This window comes from Antrostomus carolinensis, unplaced genomic scaffold, assembly GCF_000700745.2.
Source record: "Antrostomus carolinensis isolate BGI_N321 unplaced genomic scaffold, ASM70074v2 scaffold2865, whole genome shotgun sequence".
Lineage (NCBI taxonomy): Eukaryota > Metazoa > Chordata > Aves > Caprimulgiformes > Caprimulgidae > Antrostomus > Antrostomus carolinensis.
In genome coordinates, this window is record NW_010314045.1 from 54,216 (window position 1) to 66,073 (window position 11,858).

Sequence of the window (11,858 nt, forward strand, 5' to 3'; positions counted from 1 at the left end):
GCCTTCTAACCCCCACCATTCTGTGGTTCTGTGATTAAAATAATCTCATTCCCCTTCCACCACTTTCCTGTCCCCTCCCAGACAATTTAAAGGATTAGGTGAAAGACGTGTACCTGTTTGTAGAAATCAGTAGAAGGGGATGATCTAGACCTCTCATGGGTGTACTGAGGTTTCTCATGTTGTTCGTGGCCTGCATCAAGGATATTATCAGCTGAATGGTACCTTCCTGAGCTCCTCGGCTCTAGTGGCTTCCGCTGCTCCTTCCACGACGCCTGATACTCTGCAAAGGTTCCCAGGCGCTGGGGCTGTTCAGATCTCACAATCCTATCAGCAGCCTTACTGCTACTACTATAATGGACGTTATCTTTTGAAGCATGTGTAGTTTCAAGTCCAACAGAGGCTGCTCGACCTCTTCTCTCATACCATGACTCCTCTCCCTCTTGTCCACCATGAGCTTTCCTATCCAGCCTCTCGGGCTGTCCCTCAGCTAGACCGCGGGGAGCTGGTTTCTGAGCCGATTTCCTATACGCAGGTTTACTTGTTTCTTCAAAAAATTTCCACCTGTCTGCAAATGAGCCCAGGGCTTCTTCAGATGTATTTGGATGGCAATGAGCACGGCACTCATCCTCTGACACCCCCACCTCATTCATCTTCTCTGGTTCAGAGTAAGACTTCAGTTTTTGCTCTGTTGTGAACCTCTTCCTGGCTCCAACGCGAGAAACGTGATGAGTGCCGCTCCCTGCAGGGTTCGGTTTAGCTTGTGTAGCCTCAAGGAATCCAGACGCATCCTCAGAAACCAAAGCCAGTAACGAGGAGTTGTAGCTACCAGGTTTCCGCTCGGGTGACCTCGGGAGATATTCAGTGGGGCTGGGTTCCAAGTCCCGCCGTTTGAAGGACGTCGCCCTCAGAACCCTGGCCTGTGCTTCCTTGAGGTGATCTTTGTAGGTGCTGGTAAAGTTAGTGTCTGGAGAGGTGGTGACATTTGCTGCTGAATCTGGCTTCCAGGTCTCATTGCACTCCTCTGTTTCAGAGGACCCTACTAACGTAGCAGTGCTTCTACTTTTCTGCAGCTTTGCCCTTCTCATTTGGATCTCATTTCTCAGCGTTGTTGCAAAACGATCACTCCTTCGTGCCTGTTTAGACAAGTGGGTGTCAAATGGGGCCTGTCGTTCTGTTACTGCTTCTGGGCTGTTGTCAGACTGTTTTTTCCCTTCCTGAGCTAAAGAGTGCAACATTGGGGTCTTCTGAGGAGAAATCTTGCTACTCTCATCTTTCCTCCACCTAAAATCCTTCTGAGCAGATCTGTTTTCAGTGGTAAGGACACAGCCCTTCACATACTCCTGTTGACGGTACCTAGTTTCACTTTCCTCAGAGCTGCTCTCAAAGTTTTTCTTTTGTCCAGACTTTTCAGTATGATGGGTTTTTTTAGCTTCTTCTAATACAACACACCTAGCACCCCCCTCTCTGTCCACTGGGTAATGACTACTGTTCTCACACCCTTTCAGTGAAGATTCAACAGATTGTTGAGGTAGATAGTATTTTGGTTTTTGAACCATTGTGACAACTGCAGGAGTTTCATGAGGTCCCAGCGATGCATCAGCCCCCGCTGCGGGTTTCCAGCTGTCGTCCTTGAGTTGCAGTGGCTTTGAGCTTCCCTGAGCAGGCTGTTTTGCTGTCACGCAATAATAACGGCTCTGTCCAGTGTTGTCCACCTTCTGTTCAGCAGCACTGTTCAAAGCAGAGGAAGCGTTGAGGAGACTGCCTTGGTTTGGACTGTAGTCGTGAAAATGATCCGCAGGTGACTCCTGAATGCCACTATAGGACAGATAATGCTGCTGATCTTTAGGTGCAGCTGAGATTCTTGCATTGTGGAAAAAAGTGCTCTCATCACTGTGCTGGTGCTGGTGGTGGCAGCTGTAAGCAGGCTGTGCAAACCGAACGTCAGTGCTGGACAAGGACGACTGCAGCCTGCTGACAGTTCCCGCGGTACTATTGTACCTTTCACCAGCCCAAGAAAAAGCCAGCTCTGAACTGAGATCAGATTTGTGATTTGAACTGCTGACCCTCTTGTCACATGCTCTGGAGAGCTGCCGCTGCTGCTCTGCGGCTTCCAAGCTCCAGTCACTCCTGGGCTGAGACCGGTTCAGGGCTGTAAAGTGCTGCGTGCTGGCACCCTCTGAGAACACGGGGCCATGGGCTTTCTCATGGCCTTTGGTAGCAGCAAAGCTGTCACTACGGAGAGGTGGAGGGGGAGGGGGAGGAGATGAAGACTTTCTCTTATCAGGAACATACCAGACAGGTCCAAAACTGGATCTTCCAGAGCTAGTGAGCTTGCCATCAGGGTGTTCCTCTATTCTAGGACCTTTGTTGTTCTCATATTGGATGGGAGCTGGCAAATACCCAGGTTTGTCCTCTATTACACTGTTGTCATTCAAGAATTGGCCAGACTTGTTTCCATGCTTAGCAGTCTCCCAGTGGCCTACTTTGTACAGCATGTTCTCTGTCGAAGAAGTGTCTGCACTGGACAGAGTGTGGTCGGGGGTGCTAGAACTTGTGGAGAAAGACCCGTAGGCTGAATCCCGTTTACTTTGGCTTCCTAGATGGTCAATGCTACTGTTAGACCTTGCAGAAGAAAGCCTTCCATACTGTGCTACTTGTGGAGTGTGGTCCCAGCTGTCCATACTTCCCAAAGAGCTGAACTGGTCTGAAGTACGATGTAGACTTGACTGATCCCACGAGTTTGACAGGTCATGAGAAGAACAACTACGGTAGGAAACAAACAAAAAGCTTCAGCGGAAACATACCAATCAAAAAATGCCACAACATAATTATAAATACATAGTCACCGATTTTATTAACATTGGTTAAGATCCATCTGCATAGCGGTTACTCAACAAAAACAATCCAATAAAATTGGAAGCTTGAACACAAAGCAAGGGCTTTACCTTCACACTCTGCCACTGATTCAAAGCTTGACACTTTAATAACTAACTCAACTTCCCTTTTTAAGTTTACCAATAGGTTATACACATTTATCTCCTTGAAGGCTCCCTCTCCCTCTGTAAATTGTTGATTTTGCTGACTTTACTTTCAGACAAATCTAGTTTGAGCTCCACCAGCTCCCTCTTTCCCAGGACAAACACTAACTTATTTTGCAGCTTACTTTCCCAGTATCCCAATTCTTCTAGCTATTAAACTCACATACTTCCTTGTTCATCTTTTGTAATCTCACTCTAAACTTCTTCAGTCCATAAAGTTATTCCCTTGTCCTGCTTATCCAGATCTGCCCATTCATTTAATATTTTTGTTTCTAAACAGAGGTTCACTAAAAACATTTGTCTCAAATGCCACTACTTTAGTTCTGATCCTCACCAAAGTGGTTTCAAACCGCTCTCAGGCTGACACCCTTACAACAGCGCCATTCACTTCCACCCAGTTCCACAACACGGACAGGAAAACGTCAGGAGGAGATGCCAGAGCAACGTAAGCTCTGCATGGCCAAAACTAAGCTTCTGACCTTCCTTCCAGAATCCTTATCGATACCAGTTCCTCTCTGCCGCTCTTTCCTCTACAGAAACATCATCTTTGACCGTGTACTTTCTCTGGTTCATTTGCCTAGAACACGATTTCAAAATCTTGCTGCTTCTGTTGTTTTCCTACCCAACCAGTTTCGTTCTGTTTTCTTTCTTTTATATCTTTCACAGCACCCTCCTCCTGTCAATCCAACACACTGATGCCGAGACGATAGTCCTTCCAATTATTCTCATCACGTCTCCCTGTTTGAACTTCACTGGCAGCCCCTCCTGCTTTTATATACCAAATTCAAATTCTTGCCCTTGCATGCAAAGCCCCTTGATAGAAATCCCAGAATTAATCCACTTCCCTGTAGCTATAATTATACGAAGCATCTATCAAAACTTGTGCAGTAAAGAAACCTGTGAAAGCTAGCAATGAAGTTAGATTAGTCCACATTAAAAAAGAAAATATACAAAGAGTGATACAAATCTTTTTCTGTCAAAAATACTGCAAATTTCAACTAAACAGTTCTTTGGAATTCAGTATTAACATCAGAATCGCTTGCCCCCCCCCCCGGCTTTATTACTATAGTCTTTGTAACCTTTTTTTATGCAACATGGTCAAAAGTACTTTACGTGAAATAAGAGAAGGTGAAATAAGAGAAGGTGAAGTTTGTGCTTATTTTCTAGAAGCATTTTATTAACAAGATACACTAGCACTGGTCATCTGGGTTTTTTGTTCTTTAATTCTTTTATTTATATCATTTTAAAACATCTTGCTGAATACTCAAAAATGTCTTAATTGTCTTCTTCGGCAGACACTGTGGTTCATGTTAAAAGTGTCTTGGTCATTATTAGGTTCTCCTTTGTTAATGAAGAACATAAGCCAGATATCGCTATGAATTGCTGATATTTTTCCCCTTCTGCAGCACCAAGGAGATACTTGGCATTGATTAAAATAAAGATGACACTTGTGCAGAAAGCCTCAATTTACAATTTAAAATTCTTGTGTAGATCTGCTGGTATCAAATGTGAAGCAGAGATCGTCAGCATCAGAGGTCAAAGCCCTGCTAGAAAATGTCTAATGGAAACAGCAGATGCAGCAAAAGCTTCAAAGAAAGGAGAGGAAAGTTTCTGATGATGTGCTACTGCAAAGCACGGCCTCCTGTGGTCCTCTACTGCAGGACTATCCTCCCACAAACTCTGACATGGAGGGGAGTTCAAAAGCCATTTTTCTGCCCAAGCCTGGCATCCGAGGATATCCCTCCCTCACTAGTTTTTTTAGAGTGGATTCACAAAAGCATCTACACTGCTGGTGGAAGTCTGGCAGGTAAAGCCCAGAAATAATCTACAGACACCATCCTTGGTCACTTTGGCCAATAAGCACCCCCTCAACCCTGGGGCACAAGCTTCTGCTCCTGGGCCCTCCCAGAAACGACAACATCTCAGCAAATCAGACAACATTCAGACCACAGGGGATTACAGATTAGATGTACCTGACCCTAATTGCCCCCAAACTTCAGTTTAAGCAGCCTTCTCAGAGCACATTTGCCTCACACCCACACCTGTAAGGCCAGAATGAAGTAAAAGAGGTTGCTGGTTTCAACTGCACACCCAGGGGCATGGAAAAAAAAAAAATTAAAAAAAATTATAAGGTCCTCTATTATAGTATAACCTACTGAAAGAAAATGCAGGCCCTAAGCTTTCAGCAACTTAAGACAGTTTACATCCACACCGGCCAGAAAAGTGGGGTGGGCTAAGAAAACAGTCTGTGTCCATGTTGTTAAGGTATGACTTGTGTGAAAAAGACAGCAGAAGACTCACAGAAGGAAATTAAGGTCTAACTCTCTGGCCTTGTGTGAGAAGCACCCAGGCCTGGCCTAGTGCTTCCAACATAGTTCAGTTTTTGAATTAAAGTCACACGATTAAAAAAAATACACGTATAGTGGTGGATGTGGAGAGCTGTGCTCCAGAACTACCCTCTCTCCTATCTACACTGGTACAGTCTCTTCTGGTCCATCTTCCTCTAGCTTCGTGCACCTTCTCAAAGGTCCAAATTCAGTAAGCTGGCAAAAAATCTTCCCCCTCCCCCCAAACCAAACCAAATCAAATTGCACATAGCTTAATCTAGTGCCTACCTAGCACAATTTTCAGAGGGTTGTTCGGTCCAGCTGTGCCCCACACCCCCAACATACAAAATCCAGGTATATCTGCTTGGAAGAGAGCAAAAGCATCTCTCCCTCTGATCGAGCTCTTGGTGTTTTACAAGTGATTCAGCTTTCACACTCACAGAGAGAATGCAGGCAGGCAGGTACATTCACAAGAGATTTTAGGCTGTGAATACCAACCTTAGATGCTTAGCTCAAGGTAGGACAAGAAATTCCAGCATATACCCTCCCAGGGCTATTTCTGTTATCTCCTTGCATACTGCTGCTTTCAGATACCAGTTGCTGTGCATCCTGTTCAGCTGGGTGCTTGACTTGGGAGCACACGGTGCATCTCTGTTTTGCGAATTGCACTTTGGAAGTGGGGAGTCTCTGAAGCTGCTCACCTTCTCTTTTTGCAGCCAAGCAAGCCCAAAGAACCTCCCTCTGCAACCGGGATCCTCAAAATACCCAAATCCTCCAGCTGGCACACTGGGAACGCTGGGCCTCCAGCAGCCGCAGTCTGAGGTCAGCTCTGCCGCTGAAACTGTCTTGGGCAACAGACACCAGGCCTGAGAGATCTCCGGCAGCGCCCTGGGAACCCCGGTACTAGACTGTGCTGAAGCCACTAAATCTTTCAGCAGCATCTGAGAAAGCAGAATTTGCCCTTTTCATTAGTACTGATGTCTACCAGCAGTTGCTGCTATTTCTGATCTGCGAGGGGAGAAGATTGCTCTATTCCCCTCCCCTTTTTCCTTCCCATCCAATTTCCTGCCCAAAGCTCATTTCACACTGGCCTTGAACCAAATTAATATTTTTTCCTTTTTTAAATATTGCAATTCACCCAGCTCCTATCAAATCACACTTTGAGCCATATGTCTGGTAACATTTTACTTTAACAAGGTTCAAGGACAACCATCAGGAAGAACAGGAAGCATATACTGATTTACAGCCCTGTCAGAAGACTCAGTAGACCAAAAGTAGCAAAACTCTTGAGCTGGCATTGCAACCAGGAGCTCTATAATTACGTTTTTAGAACTTTCTGAATTTTGTTTCTCTGTACAAGGACTTTTACTGTCTTCAAATCTATAAATTTCATTCAGCTTCTCTACATGAAATTTAAATACAAACTCTCTAAATCAGTGTAAAACAGCAGCAATTCTAAACAAGGATTTGAGAAATACAATGTGCTAAAACATCTGCTCATGACGTATTACAAAATGCATCTAAAAAACCTTTCTGTCTAAATGTTAACATTCATACTCTATTCAAGAGCAGATAGCAAGTTATTTTAAAAAGAGAAGAGAGTTTCTAAAGAAAACAAACGATGTGAAAAAAAATTGTAAAAAATGACATGAAAAACTAAATAAAATCTTGAAAGTATGAATGTTCTTCTGTTATAACTACCACATAGAATCAAGAAGTAATGACAGAAAATGTACAGCAGTAAGTACAGAAAACACAAGCCTACTTTCCCAAATGGGACTGGATACCAGACTCGCTTTCTTTAACGCTCAGCATAACTGGGGCTCAATAGGAACTGAGAAGAAAAAAGCAACTAAATAAAAAAAAAAACCACAACAAAAAAACAAACAAACAACAAAAACCAAGCAAACAAACTTGTGAAAATTATGAAGAATGTCACCTACCAGCATGAAACAAACAAGAACCTGTGACCAGACACAAACAGGCATTACCTAAAAGTTTAAAGATTCACAAGTGAAGCTGCATGGGTGCCAGTCTTTCTTCCATAGTGCTAAATGAGACCTAACAAATATTAAGGTGCTTTAAACAGGGACTGAACACCATCGGTCTTATTACCTCTCTACACAAGCAAGAGCACAGCTGTAGGGAAGATCAGATTACACAGTGTAACTAATAAAACCAGTAATGCCTTAAAGTCCAACAGGAAAACACTGTGTACCCTCCCTTTAGGAAAAGGCTTTTTAATACTCTGAAACAGTATTTTTCAGTTTCTTCTTGCTTTACTATTTCATTTGAAGTATGGCAATTTTGATGGTTTCTTTTCGCTTACAGAGGTTTAGGATTTTACCAGTGGACACTGAAAGGAAATGCAGAGCAAGGCACATAACCTCCGAGTGCCTTTAAAGCCAGTTTCTTACCTCTCAGTCACGCGCACATATCACATACTGTTTCTGAAATCGACTTATCCGTACGTCAGACTTCCCATGCTCTCCCTTCAAGCTTTGACAGGGCAGGCAACACTAAAGACACACAATGCAACCGTTCTGCATGCCTGGGTTGAAAAGACACTCAGTATCATGACCGACATTATCACTGTCTTGCTGCTGGAGCTGAAGCAGGGACTCACCTTGCATGATAGCGCGAGTGCCAGGAAGCGCAGGCATTGGAGGAGGAAAGGTGTGACGTGGCCGTCTCAGGTTGACTCTCTGTAAATTTGGTGGCGTGCCAGGAGTGGGGCCTGCAGGCTAGGTCATTTCTTCTGGAAACGAGAGAGAGAGAGAGAGCGTACTAGTTTAATGCAAATAGTTCAGTGCAAACATGCAGCAAGAAATCTACCAGGGCAGTAGTGAAAGGCAACCCAGACAGGGCAGAGGCGTAACGACTGCAAGTGACAGCAAATGAGACAACTTTCTACGCGCATGCCAGTTTTGAAAAGACACCAGCGTTCCTTTAAATGCTCCAGATGCAGTGAAACGTCAACACTCTCTCAGGTCTGTGCTTGGCTGTTTTATTTTCTTCTTTTTTTTTCTTTTTTTTTTTTTTAATTATTTATTTTGGGAGTGGGGTGGTTTTTAGGAGGGGCGGAGACAGGCAAACAAATTTTAAAGTACCTGGCACATATGCGGAGCTTTAACAGTCGAAGCTAATACTGAGGCTTATGACCATTACAACACGTGAACAGTAGAGCAGGGCTTTGGTAAGGTTTTACTGTAGCTATGTGCTCATGGGAGGAGGTGGGAAGAAAAGAGTTAACGACAGGAAGGAATAAAGCCATGTACATTGTTTCATGCAAGTCAGTAAGAGTGATACAACTAATAATTTTAACTCCAGCCAAGCTCTGCTTCAGCTCTTTAAATAACTGGCACCTCAGGTATGCAGGGTTTTTTGTTTGTTTTGTTTTTTAAAGAATACATTTAAACACATTAGTTCAGCAATTCAGTCCCCAAATATCCACTTGGATATCACCTCCAAATGCACATGCTCATGTAACTGAAAAGATCCCTTCCAAGAAGTGTAACAATAAGTTGTTAGAGCTTTGTACTTGGCAAACCGCTCTGCCCAACTGCTCTGCACACCTCTGCCCCTTCCTTCTGCTCAGGAATTACTAACAACGGCTTGCGCTTCCTTCCCAGGACTTGCTGTCTGCAACACCTCTCAGCAACCACAAACCAGTGGTACATGGATTTTTGCAGTGCATTCAGAAAGATCTGATTAATTCAATTACGAATTGCCTTTCCAAACCCTGCATGCAGGACTACAAAAGGAGAATAACAATTCTACATGGAAGCTGTAATTTCACTGAGAAGTGTAGCATCATTACTGTCACTAAAAAAAAAAGAAAAAAAAAAGAAGTAATTGTTTCCATAAAAAAAAGTCTACTCTTCCCAGCACAACAAAAGATAAACCAGTTAAGCAGAGGATCACTATGTTCTTCTTTCTTGGTAGAATATGAAATTCAGAGAGTCAGTGGAAGAGTCCAAATACTGTCAGCACAAACAAGTGCAAAAGATTCTGCTCAGCCACGCACTGCTGGGCTCCAGACAGTCCTTGCAAACTCCAAGGGCCCCAAGCCTGCGTTCAGGTATGGAGAAAAAACTGTTCCACTGTTCAGCTGCACAGAACGTTGAAGAGTTTTTTTTCCCCACAGCTCACCTCTAACGGTGCTGATACCAGCTCGACAAACCACAGATACCCATTTAAGCAAATTCAGTAGACCTCCTAGGCATCAGTTCAGCAAAAAGGTTTATCTGTTATGAGACAATTACTTTTCTATGATGCACCACTAAGGAAACACAAGACTAGCACAACACAAGTAATGTTTGGAGCGTCAGGAAATGAAGGCTGGGAAACAGGACTTCAGGAACTGTCTGCTATGGGTTTGGCAAATGGTAGAGGAATTCAATCACTGGAAAGGAACAGAAGGGATGCACTTGTAAAGTCAGTACTGTACCTCATGGAACTTCTCAAGATCTTCATGAGATAGTTTCTCGCCACATGAACATCATTTTCAGATGGCGTTTTCTGTGCTACAATATCCACCACCACTTCCATCTTCCTGAGCAGCCAAGCAAGGGGAGGAACAGACTGGACTGAGTTGTGACATGAGGCAAGTCAAGTGGACAAGAACGTACAAGTTCTGTTTCATTTTTTGTATTTGGGGACACGCGTCTATTTTTGAGTTTTGTTTTGTTTTGGGTTTTTTTTTTAAGAGATAATAGTCTGAGCAGCCTAAGAATACTGGTGGGATACCTATAGGGTGGAATCACATAGACACTTGCTTTCCTTGAAGTTCACGACATGACTAAACATTAATTTACTGAGCATTGTCAATAATGCTTTCTGCTGGATTCTTGCCATTTAATTATATTTACTATTTCCTGCACTTCAAGAAACAATTTTTTTCTAACACAAATGAATAGAAGGACTGTAAAGAAAAGATTAAAAGACTCAAAATGTGCATATTTTGCAGGCAACTAAAGATGCTGGAAGCTGAGCATTTATATTCTAATGTAATACCTCTGTATTAATTCTGAGTGACAGAATGAGATCATCTGAACCTACAACCCAGAAAAACTCTAACGTTAATGGAAACATTAATAAAAGCATTTCTTTGAGAGCGTCTTTCTACCAGTGCTTTTACAATACAAAAGCTGCTGGAAGGAAAATGCTGATAAGCTTTGAAGATACGATACAAAGGGAAAAAAATAACTTCTATTGACTATAAGTAATTCCGTTAGATAGTGGTCTCAATGACATATGTGTGTAAATACTTTAACAATAAAACAACCTTTCCAATCCAGTTTTTGAGAATAAACCTGTCCTTTTATAATTACTGCTTGTAAGTCATTAAGAAAGACATTCCGAATTCCACAGGCTATAGAGATTAGAGATACTAGCTTAGACTGCTGCAGCAATACTGAGGAGGTTGACTGGATATGAGGGGGTGTGGGGAAAAAAGAAAACGTACTTCCTTGCCCAAGAGAGAAAAATAATTAAACTGGACAAGCAGATTTATCTGTAAACAACAACAAAAGTCAGAAAAATATCTTAAAAATGAAAAGCAGACAGGAAATTGAATAAAGTAACTGCACTTGCTCAGCACACAACAAAAATGTCAATGAATAAGAGCCATTTCCTCTGTTTTCAGACACATTCTAAATTCCTGTAGGTACCTTTCAGATAAAAGGCCAGCAGATACAACAACAGAGGCGTGTATTCCGCCCTCAACAGAATTTCTGCTTTATTCCCATCTACCAAAGAGCACCCCAGTTGTAACCCTACCACACAGGCTTTTGCATTTGCAGTCCCAAAGCAAAAGGAGGAGAAGCAATTCCAGGGACTCACATCCAGGTGGAAAGCAATCCCTAGGATTTATTTGCCTGTTAAGGTTCCGTTCCATCCCTCTGCTGAATCAACAAAGACAGAAGGCCTGGCTGCTGGCTCACAGGTGCTGCATTTTAGAGCAGCATAAGGTGCAAATAAGGTGCAAATCTTTCACTGCAAGTAGCGGCAGCTACACATGGAACCACAGAATGGTTTGGGTTGGAAGGGACCTTAAAGATCATCTAGTTCCAACCCCCCTGCCATCAGCAGGGACACCTTCCACTAGACCAGGTCACTCAAAGCCCCATCCAGCCTGGCCTTGAACCCCTTCGAGGGAGGGGGCATCCACAGCTTCTCTGGGCAACCTGTGCCAGTGTCTCACCACCCTCACAGTGAAGAATTTCTTCCTAATATCTAATCTAAACCTACCCTCTTCCAGTTTGAAGCCATTCCCCCTTGTTCTGTCATTAACTGCCCTTGTAAAAAGTCCCTCCCCAGCTTCCTGTACACGACAGAGGCTGGACAGCACTTCTGGAACAGAAAACTGGCCGCCATTCATGCTGTTACCGGCCCCTTCTCTTTAGCTCAGGGGCGTGTTTTTAACACCAGCAGGGCTGACGTACCCACACAGACCCCCTGAGCCACCCCAAGAACAAGGCGATGCACAGCT

The 11,858-nt window shown here is 43.5% G+C and overlaps 1 protein-coding gene across 1 annotated transcript in view; it reads right to left on the reverse strand.

Moving 5' to 3' along the window:
- Positions 1–8,152, reverse strand: part of SHROOM2 (shroom family member 2) — a gene marked incomplete at its 5' end in the record, with an annotated part of 44,260 nt that extends 36,108 nt beyond the window's left edge. The window contains 2 exons of the mRNA XM_010167482.1: positions 114–2,763; positions 7,992–8,152. Of these exons, the coding sequence (XP_010165784.1) occupies positions 114–2,763; positions 7,992–8,152 (2,811 nt within the window). The remainder of the gene's footprint in view (positions 1–113; positions 2,764–7,991) is intronic.
- Positions 8,153–11,858: the final 3,706 nt, after the last annotated feature.